Source organism: Mustela nivalis (assembly GCF_964662115.1).
Source record: "Mustela nivalis genome assembly, chromosome: 13".
In the NCBI taxonomy this organism is placed as follows: domain Eukaryota; kingdom Metazoa; phylum Chordata; class Mammalia; order Carnivora; family Mustelidae; genus Mustela; species Mustela nivalis.
This window is the reverse complement of record NC_139032.1, coordinates 73,288,228-73,300,251: the sequence shown is the minus strand read 5'-3', so window position 1 is coordinate 73,300,251 and position 12,024 is coordinate 73,288,228. Positions and strand designations below refer to the sequence as shown.

General features: G+C 55.4%; 1 protein-coding gene across 1 annotated transcript; it reads right to left on the bottom strand.

The window, feature by feature from the left end:
- Positions 1-4,280: 4,280 nt before the first annotated feature.
- On the bottom strand, positions 4,281-11,153 carry LOC309847231 (uncharacterized protein; the record flags this gene model as incomplete). Its single annotated transcript, XM_082697179.1, has 5 exons — positions 4,281-4,938; positions 9,799-10,233; positions 10,323-10,571; positions 10,819-10,907; positions 11,142-11,153. The coding sequence occupies 5 exons, from the start codon at positions 11,151-11,153 to the stop codon at positions 4,629-4,631; spliced, it is 1,095 nt and encodes a 364-aa protein (XP_082553305.1). The 3' UTR covers positions 4,281-4,628.
- Positions 11,154-12,024: the final 871 nt, after the last annotated feature.

Sequence of the window (12,024 nt, the reverse complement as noted above, 5' to 3'; positions counted from 1 at the left end):
TCGGACGCCCTCTGCTGGCCGTTGGTGCGCAGCGAAAGACGCTCTGCGCTCGCGGCTGAGCGGTGGCCGCGCGCCCCCTCGCGGCCGTCTCGCCGAATCCCGGAAACTCTCGAGCTCTGGGTCTCTGCGGATGGCCCATGGGGTGCTCTGCTCCAGATTTGCTGTTCTCCTTCCTGGGACATGCCTTGAAGCCATGGCTTGGAAAGCAAGAAAACCTTCATGCCTTTGAGATATCTGGAAAGGATCTCTTCTAAGCCGTGCCGCAATGTCAGGACCGACTTCAAGTTTCATGAGAAAGAGAGGATCCCAAAATCCGGAGACAGAGGCACCTGTTTCTGTCATTGGAACGATTTTCAACCTGCTGGGCAAACTACAGTGCTACTTACATAAAACCCTTCTGGAGAGTTTTCCCTCCAGTTTTGATCCCCATCAGGAACAACGGGAGCAGAAGGTGAAAGTAGGGGCGCCTGGGTGGCTCAGTCCCTTATGCATCTGCTTTCAGCTCAGGTCCTGATCTCAGGGTCCTGGGATGGAGCCCTGCATTCAGCTCCCTGGTTAGTGGGGTGTCTGCTTCTCCTCTCCGTCTGCACCACCCCCACTCCCCGCTCCTCCTCTCTATCCCTCAAATAAAATCTAAAAAAGAGGAAGACGAAGGAGGTAGAAAATCTTCAGGTTTGTACCTTTTTGGAGTAGCCCAGAGGAACTTCCAAGAACTCAGTAGCTAATTGAAGCTGAAGTAATACAGATGGTGTGTTTTTGGAGCTTGTCAGAGGGGACAGTGAAGTGTGTGTTCCTCTCCTTTAACAAATCCAGAAGAAAAATTAGGAATTAACGAGGAAAGTAGAACTTGGAACACTCTTTATTATTATTTGCTGAGCACGAGAAGTCCATCTGCTCTTGTATTTCTGCATCAGCTCTAAAATACCAGAAGCCCAAATCCTGCTTGTACACCTTCAGTTTCCACAAGAAAGTTTGGAGAGAAAAACACGTTTTCTATTTCTTAAACAACTTGATGATTTTTGCATTTACCATTTGCTTTTGCAAACGTTCAGGGAGTATCTGCTGTTTCCACTATTTGAAATTGCTTTTTTTGTGGAGAACTTTCCTCCAGTGTGCTCTTTTGTTATAGGCTTCTGTTAGTTAAAGTGAAGTTAGCTGCTGTAACAGACAAACACAAAATTATTTGTTTGAACATCATACAAACTTCCCTTTTCTTCCTTCAACACTTAAGTAATGGGCTTGATTATGTTTACCTTCTATTCCTGTGACTTACTCATTCCGGAACTGACCTGACCTTCCCACTCCCCTGCATCCATTTTGCCCATCGGCCCCTCTGAAAACCATCAGTTTGTTCCCTGTATTTATAGGTCTGAGTCTTCTTTTTGTTTGTTTGTCTATTCATTTTTTAAAAAAAATATATTCCAGGGCACCTGGATGGCTCAGTTGGTTAAGCAACTGCCTTCAGCTCAGGTCATGATCCCGGAGTCCTGGGATCGAGTCCCACATGGAGCTTCCAGCTCCATGGGGAGTCTGCTTCCCCCTCTGACCTTCTCCCCCTCCTCTCACAAATAAATAAATAAATAAAATCTTAAAAAAAAATTCCACATATGAGTGAAATCATGTGGCATTTGTCAAAATAAAAACAAGACAGGTGATTCTTTCAGCTTCTTCTTTCTCCAAAAAGGCGAAGGACAAAAAGGACCTGATCAAACCAAGATGTAACAGGCTGGGTGCAGAGCCCCAGAGCACCAGCCATCACAGCTGTCCCTGGGGACAATGGGTCAAGAACGTCAGAGCCTAGGCCACCCTCACTTTGCCTGCTGGGTTTGGGAATGTTTTCATCACCAGCCTGAAACCATTCCCCCACCCTCATCCACCCAGAGGTGGAACCTCTAGAAACAATGTTTGCATACATGTAACAAACCCTGTTTCCCTCATGTTGGCAGTCCTCTGAAGAAGCGTCCCTGTTTATCACTAGCGAGGATTTCTAGCAATATTTCTTTCCTCTAACAGTCGAGTACTGTGTATTGTCTGTGCTGGTTTGGGAGTGTTCAGGGTGTCCCAGGACTGGAGCCTCAGGGCAGGGAAATGTCCCCTCCAGCTCTTCCTGAGGGCTCATGTCCGCTGCTCACGTGACCGGGGTTGAGTGGCCAATAGGAGCCTTCCAAACAACCCCCCCCCCCCGCCCCAATTCTGAGGCTTCTCATTGCTCCTGCTCAGAGGTGTCAGGACTTAAATTTTTCATTTTGCTCTGAATACATTTCTTTTTTTTTTCTAAAGATTTTATTTATTTATTTGTAAGAGAGGGGGCGAGAACAGGCAGACAAAGAGGCAGGCAGAGGCAGACGGAGAAGCAGGCTCCCTGCCGAGCAAGGAGCCCGATGCGGGACTCGATCCCAGGACCCTGGGATCACGACCTGGGCCGAAGGCAGCTGCTCAACCAACTGAGCCACCCAGGCGTCCCGCTCTGAATACATTTCTATAGGAACAAAGGAAAATACTACCTAATTTTCAGAAGCCTTTCTTTGTGGGAGTAGAAAACTCCACCCAAAGCCATAGATAAACCAGACTTTGTGCTATTCCAGCGCCATCTTTGCTTTCATAGAGCGGTGAAGGGGTGCGTGTGCCCAGATTGCAGAGCGCAGACACGACCAGACATCCGCCTTCAGCTGTCAAGTTGAGTAAGAGAAAATCCTACACTGGAATCAGTTTTGTAAAAACTATAAGGATCAATGTGTGGCTTGCATATTGTGACAGTTTATACATACTAAGACATTGTCTCAGTGAATAAAAAACTTGTAATATCAAAGAAGTCCCTGGAAGTTGTCTCCACCTTTGATACATTCTATTCTTTCCTTTGCTATCAGCTCAACTTACCGAATATACAGTTTTAGGTACCCCACTTTCTAACTCTGTCTCTTCTAGTAGCCTGTGTTTTGAATCCGGACTATGAGGAATTTCTTACTATAGTCTCCAGGAAATGTTCTACAAGCTGATCTTGCATAGAGCTGTACCAAGAAAGGAAAGAAAACTGTGTGATCCTATGTATCAATGCTTTCTCATTCATTCACTGCTTCAAACTCCTGCTGTATCCCAGGAACTATGGCAGGCATAGTGGATGCAGTAACGAGAAAAAGTGGCACACACCCCCTACCTTCAGGCACCTGTGGATCCAGGGGAGGACACCACTATTCTTCAAATAAGCACACACGGGAAATGGACAATTATAACAATGCAACGTGCTTCTAGGAAATACGCAGAGTGCCAGGAGAGATCGTGATCTACTCTGAGCAATTCTGAAACTTTCCCCAATAGCAGAAAGATGAACAAGGGTGGACTTAGACAGCGTTTCAGGTCCAAGGAATTGCATGAGCCAAGGCCAGAGCACCTCCCAGCCCTCACCCTCACCCTCAGCCAGAAGAACATGGAAGCTTCCTGATCTCCATGGAGAGACCCCTGGGAATTCACAGGTCTCTGCTCCTCCATCCTTTCTAGGGTCCTCACCATTCTACTTCCTCTCCAAGAGACAGGTTTCCCTTGCAGGCAAGGCCTCCTCATTTTCTGTGGCAAGGACCTCGACTCTCAAAGTTCTCATCGCAGGGCTCTTGCCCTGTGCCCATCCCACATCACCCAGGTACATCCCTCTCTTTAACTCTGAGTGAGAGATGGGGGAAGAGCCAGGGAGTGGTGTGCCACGCAGGTAGGAAACCTTATGACTACCCAGGTAAGTGGAGCATGGGGCCTGTAAAACTCCTACCTCGGAAGGAATTCCTTCAAAGAAGAGCTGACCTTGGGTGGTGTAAGGATTGCAAAGTGGCGAGCTAGAAGTACCCTATGTCTCCAGTGGAGCGCTGGTTATACGGGTGTGTGATCCATCTGTGGACGGTTTTGTGATGTGTGCGCTGACACCACCGGGTGCTCTAGGATTGCCGATAAAATCTCCTTAATGTTCGTACAGTGCAGCCCCGAAATAGGAGAACCAAAGATGAACGAACGAACGATTCAAGAGACCTTCAGAATACACAGTCGCAGCAGCCAAGGTTTGAGGTAGGAATACATTTATTGGACCCCGTGTAAAGGAGGCTTTCCACAAGGAAGGAAACACGTGGTTTCACTTGGGCCTCAGACATCCTGCGGAGCCCCTCACCCATCCCGTGGCTCGTGGCTCCCCTGTCACAGTAGAAGCCTTGTTAGAGGTTTAAGCTTCTCAAGCTTCGTCCTGAAGAAACCCGGTCTCCAGCAGCCCCCCTCCCCCCAAAAAGGACACTGTGTGTTTTATTCTTCGGCTAAAACAGGGATACGCCGAGGGACCAGAAAGCACCAATCCCGTCCCTCCAGCGATCGGAGGCCACCAGAGGCACAGAAGGGTTTCGCTCTGACGGCTCACCCTCGCGGGGTGTCTTCGGGACACCTGGCCGGTGTCCTGAGCTGGGCCTGGTGGCCGCGGAGCTGCGGTCCGACAGAAACCCGTTCCGCGCACCCGCGGGTCTGGGCCAGGCTGGTGGCGAGCTGGGGGTGCCGGTGCGCACCAGGCGGCCAGGGACGTCTGTCCCGGCGAGGGGCGCCCCCATCCGACCGGCTCGCGGCAGGGAGGCTCGCCGGCGGGGAGGCGAGCGCGCGGTGCGCCCCTAAGGCTCGGGCTGCGCGGCCAGCAGGGCGTAGAGCCGGGCGGCCGCCCAGTGCAGGGTCGCACCCGCGTGCGCCAGCTGCCAGGCGAGCCAGGCGCGCTGCGAGGCCGAGGGTGGCGTGCGGCGGGAGGGCCCAGGCAGGAAGGCTCCCCCCGGAGCCCGCAGCTCGTCCAGCGCCACCTCCAGCGCGCCCACCCGGCGCCAGAGTCTGCTGGTCACCGCCGCCAGGGGATCGCGCGCCTCCGGCTCCAGGTGGCGGCGGCGGCGCTTCGGGGAGGCGGGACGGGCCTCGCGGCTGTCCGGGCGCCGTCTGCGGCGGGGGGTCCTCACTGGCGATCTGGGCCGGGTCCTCCTGCCCTTGAGGCGCCACAGAGAGTGGGCAGCAGCACCTGTGCGGGAGAGAGAGGGAAAGGGCTTTTGGTGAGTGCCCAAGGACCGGGGTGGGGGTGTGGGGGGGAATCGCTTACCCTTCCGGGGCTGGACTGCCCCACTCCCGTGACCGCCCCACCCCCATGATCACCCCATCCACTACGACCCAGCACGCCCCACTCTGGTGGCCCCTTCCAGGACCAGAGGGGAGCCGGCGCCCAGTCTTGCAAGCCTTCTCTCAGCTCCATAGTGTTCTGGGAGCATCTCACCAGTGGTGGCAGTGTCTGTCTCCCCCCCACCCCCACCCCACCCAGTGCCTGGATTGGCATGTTCCTCCATCCAACACACACACACACACACACACACACACACACACACACCCCACTAGCTCCATCTCCACCCCTGCAGAGGCCCAGCCCAGACACCTACCTGTTCTGCCAGGACGGCCTTCTCCAGCGCAGTCAGCCTGCTGCTCCTCTCTTCTCCTTTGGGCTGGCCATGGTCCTCCCCCGCCCTGCTCCTCCCACTGTCCATTTTCTCTGTGGGGCTTGTCAAGGGAGCCATCCGGGCTTCTCCATCGCTTGTGCCTGGAGCCCTGGGCCACCTGGCTCTGCCTGGTGATGGCTGTGGGTGGAGAGAGAGGAGAGGAGTGAGTGGTCTGGATTCTAGGCTCCAGGAGACTAGAGGAGGCTCCAAGTCTGACCCTGGTCCCTAGTGGCTCCACCCCAAGGCAGGATTCCTTCAGTTCTCCAGGGCCCAGCCTTTTCCACCACTCTGTGTGTGTGTGTGTGTGTGTGTGTGTGTGTGTGCCTGAGCTGCCCGGCACGCGTGCTCCAGCAGCCCTACCCTCCAGGCCAGACCCCAAGGACGGCTCAGCTGGCAGAGCCCATGACCCCAAGCAATCTGACCTTCGCCTTTGGTTTCCCTCACCACTTTCAGCAGTGGAAGGGTTAAATCTTCCCAGGTGCGAAAATCAGTAAAGGGAAAACTCCTTTAAACTGGGGTCAGGAAGGGCTCCTTGCTGAGTGTGGAGCCTGCTTAAGATTCTCTCTCCCGGGGCACCTGGGTGCCTCAGTGGGTTAAGCCTCTGCCTTTGGCTCGGGTCATGATCCCAGGGTCCTGGGATCAAGCCCCACCCCACATCGGGCTCTCCGCTCAGAGCGGGGAGCCTGCTTCCCCCTCTCTCTCTGCCTGCCTCTCTGCCTACTTGTGATCTCTGTCTGTCAAATAAAAAATAAAAAATTTTTTTAAAAAAAAGGGGGGGATTCTCTCCCCCCCTTGCCGCTCCCCACCCCCATGCACCTGTGCATGGCCTCTCTCTCAAAATAAAATAAAATAAATAAAAGTAAACATTTTAAAAAGTCATACTAAAATAAAATAAAATGGGGTCTGGAGGCCAGAAGGGGTTGTTCTCACCCCATAGAACTGGAGCTCGATCAGTTGGATCATCAAATAAAAACCCCAGAAGGAAATGATGTACATGGCCTCTCCTACCAGAAACGGATTAGGCCAGCAACTGAGCCCACGAGAAACACTCATCACCTTGAACCCGGCTTTTCTCCCCTGAAATTTCCTTCTAAACAGGCCCACCCAACTTCCTCCTCCTTCTCCATCAAGTAACATTCCTTGGCTCCGTTTGTGACTGGCCTGTGGGTTTGCCAGAGCTAACCAGTCCCGAATTGCAACGCCCAGCTAGTCCCTCCAAGAAACCCATTTTTCCTGGTAAAATGACTGACTTTTATTGTTAAGGTTAACGGGGGGCCTGCGGCTCTGCCCACCCCAGCCCAGTCTCTTGTGTCTCCCAAACCCTCACAACCATCATGCCAAACCCGTCTGTGCAAAAGAGACGCTGGACCCCTACCTCCTGTGCCCCACGAGCCCTGTCTGGTCTCCACGATGCCGTCCTTCCTCTGGCTTTCACGGGAGCCTGGATCTTCTCCTTTCTCTGCAAAGCACAGGGGTGCCTTGGGGCTCATCCCTTTGTAATTTCTGTGGGAGTGACCTCGGCTCCCTGGGGGCTCCTGGCCAGGCCTCCTGCTCCTCGTAGCCATAGCCACTTCCATTTCAGCCAAGTCTCCTGCCCGAGCCACGCGTCTGAGCCACACGTCTGGACGCCTGAGGACAGGAAAGGCCACTGACCAGGCAGGCAGAGGGCAGGCCTTCTTATACGGTCCCAGGATCGCCAAGCCCCTCCTCCTACCGGGTCAGTGAGGGACCACACCAAGGCCAGGGGAGGCCAGGGGAGTCCACCAGCCCTCTGCGGGCTCTCGGTCCTGACGCTCTTCGGGGCTGGTTTCTGAGAGCTCTTCCTGCCGCAGTCCGCAAACCCTGTCGGCTCTGAGTGCCATGCTGACTTCAAGGAAGGTGAAGTCTTTTGTTGTTTGCTTCTGGTTGCTTCTCTCGTATTTGTTTTCACAGTTCCACGTGTTTATGTGTCTATCACCATGGCTCGCCCACATGCCTGAATTAGCACGGTGTTGGTAAAGGTATGAATCACAACTTCAACAGGTTCAGCAAAGGTCAAGATCGTCTGGTCCTTTACACCAACACCACACTAATTCAGCATGGCTCGCCCAGATGCCTGAATTAGAAACCAGCCCCCAAAGAGCGTCAGGACCGAGAGCCCGCAGAGGGCTGGTGGACTCCCCTGGCTTCCCCTGGCCTTGGTGTGGTCCCTCACTGACCCGGTAGGAGGAGGGGCTGGGCGACCCTGGGACCGTATAAGAAGGCCTGCCCTCTGCCTGCCTGGTCAGTGGCCTTTCCCGTCCTCAGGCGTCCAGACGTGTGGACGCGTGGCTCAGACGCGTGGCTCGGGCAGGAGACTTGGCTGAAATGGAAGTGGCTATGGCTACGAGGAGCAGGAGGCCTGGCCAGGAGCCCCCAGGGAGCCGAGGTCACTCCCACAGAAATTACAAAGGGATGAGCCCCAAGGCACCCCTGTGCTTTGCAGAGAAAGGAGAAGATCCAGGCTCCCGTGAAAGCCAGAGGAAGGACGGCATCGTGGAGACCAGACAGGGCTCGTGGGGCACAGGAGGTAGGGGTCCAGCGTCTCTTTTGCACAGACGGGTTTGGCATGATGGTTGTGAGGGTTTGGGAGACACAAGAGACTGGGCTGGGGTGGGCAGAGCCGCAGGCCCCCCGTTAACCTTAACAATAAAAGTCAGTCATTTTACCAGGAAAAATGGGTTTCTTGGAGGGACTAGCTGGGCGTTGCAATTCGGGACCGGTTAGCTCTGGCAAACCCACAGGCCAGTCACAAACGGAGCCGAGGAATGTTACTTGATGGAGAAGGAGGAGGAAGTTGGGTGGGCCTGTTTAGAAGGAAAGTTCAGGGGAGAAAAGCCGGGTTCAAGGTGATGAGTGTTTCTCGTGGGCTCAGTTGCTGGCCTAATCCGTTTCTGGTAGGAGAGGCCATGTACATCATTTCCTTCTGGGGTTTTTATTTGATGATCCAACTGATCGAGCTCCAGTTCTATGGGGTGAGAACAACCCCTTCTGGCCTCCAGACCCCATTTTATTTTATTTTAGTATGACTTTTTAAAATGTTTACTTTTATTTATTTTATTTTATTTTGAGAGAGAGGCCATGCACAGGTGCATGGGGGTGGGGAGCGGCAAGGGGGGGAGAGAATCCCCCCCTTTTTTTTAAAAAAATTTTTTATTTTTTATTTGACAGACAGAGATCACAAGTAGGCAGAGAGGCAGGCAGAGAGAGAGGGGGAAGCAGGCTCCCCGCTCTGAGCGGAGAGCCCGATGTGGGGTGGGGCTTGATCCCAGGACCCTGGGATCATGACCCGAGCCAAAGGCAGAGGCTTAACCCACTGAGGCACCCAGGTGCCCCGGGAGAGAGAATCTTAAGCAGGCTCCACACTCAGCAAGGAGCCCTTCCTGACCCCAGTTTAAAGGAGTTTTCCCTTTACTGATTTTCGCACCTGGGAAGATTTAACCCTTCCACTGCTGAAAGTGGTGAGGGAAACCAAAGGCGAAGGTCAGATTGCTTGGGGTCATGGGCTCTGCCAGCTGAGCCGTCCTTGGGGTCTGGCCTGGAGGGTAGGGCTGCTGGAGCACGCGTGCCGGGCAGCTCAGGCACACACACACACACACACACACACACACACACAGAGTGGTGGAAAAGGCTGGGCCCTGGAGAACTGAAGGAATCCTGCCTTGGGGTGGAGCCACTAGGGACCAGGGTCAGACTTGGAGCCTCCTCTAGTCTCCTGGAGCCTAGAATCCAGACCACTCACTCCTCTCCTCTCTCTCCACCCACAGCCATCACCAGGCAGAGCCAGGTGGCCCAGGGCTCCAGGCACAAGCGATGGAGAAGCCCGGATGGCTCCCTTGACAAGCCCCACAGAGAAAATGGACAGTGGGAGGAGCAGGGCAGGGGAGGACCATGGCCAGCCCAAAGGAGAAGAGAGGAGCAGCAGGCTGACTGCGCTGGAGAAGGCCGTCCTGGCAGAACAGGTAGGTGTCTGGGCTGGGCCTCTGCAGGGGTGGAGATGGAGCTAGTGGGGTGTGTGTGTGTGTGTTGGACGGAGGAACATGCCAATCCAGGCACTGGGTGGGGTGGGGTGGGGTGGAGACAGACACTGCCACCACTGGTGAGATGCTCCCAGAACACTATGGGGCTGAGAGAAGGCTTGCAAGACTGGGCGCCAGCTCCCCTCTGATCCTGGAAGGGGCCACCAGAGTGGGGCGTGCTGGGTCGTAGTGGATGGGGTGGTCATGGGGGTGGGGCGGTCACGGGAGTGGGGCAGTCCAGCCCCGGAAGGGTAAGCGATTCCCCCCCACACCCCCACCCCGGTCCTTGGGCACTCACCAAAAGCCCTTTCCCTCTCTCTCCCGCACAGGTGCTGCTGCCCACTCTCTGTGGCGCCTCAAGGGCAGGAGGACCCGGCCCAGATCGCCAGTGAGGACCCCCCGCCGCAGACGGCGCCCGGACAGCCGCGAGGCCCGTCCCGCCTCCCCGAAGCGCCGCCGCCGCCACCTGGAGCCGGAGGCGCGCGATCCCCTGGCGGCGGTGACCAGCAGACTCTGGCGCCGGGTGGGCGCGCTGGAGGTGGCGCTGGACGAGCTGCGGGCTCCGGGGGGAGCCTTCCTGCCTGGGCCCTCCCGCCGCACGCCACCCTCGGCCTCGGAGCGCGCCTGGCTCGCCTGGCAGCTGGCGCACGCGGGTGCGACCCTGCACTGGGCGGCCGCCCGGCTCTACGCCCTGCTGGCCGCGCAGCCCGAGCCTTAGGGGCGCACCGCGCGCTCGCCTCCCCGCCGGCGAGCCTCCCTGCCGCGAGCCGGTCGGATGGGGGCGCCCCTCGCCGCGACAGACGTCCCTGGCCGCCCGGTGCGCACCGACACCCCCAGCTCGCCACCAGCCTGGCCCAGACCCGCGGGTGCGCGGAACGGGTTTCTGTCGGACCGCAGCTCCGCGGCCACCAGGCCCAGCTCAGGACACCGGCCAGGTGTCCCGAAGACACCCCGCGAGGGTGAGCCGTCAGAGCGAAACCCTTCTGTGCCTCTGGTGGCCTCCGATCGCTGGAGGGACGGGATTGGTCCTTTCTGGTCCCTCGGCGTATCCCTGTTTTAGCCGAAAAATAAAACACACGTGTCCTTTTTGGGGGGAGGGGGGCTGCTGGAGACCGGGTTTCTTCAGGACGAAGCTTGAGAAGCTTAAACCTCTAACAAGGCTTCTACTGTGACAGGGGAGCCACGAGCCACGGGATGGGTGAGGGGCTCCGCAGGATGTCTGAGGCCCAAGTGAAACCACGTGTTTCCTTCCTTGCGGAAAGCCTCCTTTACACGGGTTCCAATAAATGTATTCCTACCTCAAACCTTGGCTGCTGCGACTGTGTATTCTGATGGTCTCTTGAATCGTTCGTTCGTTCATCTTTGGTTCTCCTATTTCGGGGCTGCACTGTACGAACATTAAGGAGATTTTATCGGCAATCCTAGAGCGCCCGGTGGTGTCAGCGCACACATCACAAAACCGTCCACAGATGGATTACACACCCGTATAACCAGCGCTCCACTCGAGACATAGGGTACTTCTAGCTCTTCACTTTGCAATACTTACACCACCTAAGGTCAGCTCTTCTTTGAAGGAATTCCTTCGGAGGTAGGAGCTTTACAAGCCCCATGCTCCACTTACCTGTGTAGTCATAAGGTTTCCTACCTGCGTGGCACACCACTCCCTGGCTCTTCCCCCATCTCTCACTCAGAGTTAAAGAGAGGGATGTACCTGGGTGATGTGGGATGGGCACAGGGCAAGAGCCCTGCGATGAGAACTTTGAGAGTCGAGGTCCTTGCCACAGAAAATGCAGAGGCATTGCCTGCAAGGGAAACCTGTCCCTTGGAGAGGAAGGTGAAGGGTGAGGACCCTAGAAAGGATGGAGGAGCAGAGGCCTGTGAATTCCCAGGAGTCTCTCCGTGGAGATCAGGAAGCTTCCATGTTCTTCTGGCTGAGGGTGAGGGCTGGGAGGTGCTCTGGCCTTGGCTCATGCAATTCCTTGGACCTGAAACGCTGTCTAAGTCCACCCTTGTTCATCTTTCTGCTATTGGGGAAAGTTTCGGAATTGCTCAGAGTAGATCACGATCTCTCCTGGCACTCTGCGTATTTCCTAGAAGCACGTTGCATTGTTATAATTGTCCATTTCCCGTGTGTGCTTATTTGAAGAATAGTGGTGTCCTCCCCTGGATCCACAGGTGCCTGAAGGTAGGGGGTGTGTGCCACTTTTTCTCGTTACTGCATCCACTATGCCTGCCATAGTTCCTGGGATACAGCAGATATGCAGGAAGTACTTAGGGAGTTTTGAATTGGTGAATACGTGCTCTTTCCCTATAAAACAATGGTGTCTACACGATCGGGCTTTTTCTCCTTCGTCCCTCAATCTTTCTTTCTATTCTAGCTGCCTCGAGTCCTTGCTGGACATCATGCTTGCGGATTTCCCGGCAGCGGGATGCAGTGACCAATTCTGAGAGGAAACTCCAACTTCTGCCTTTGTGTGGCCAAGCCCCTGGGCGTCGGGCACCGT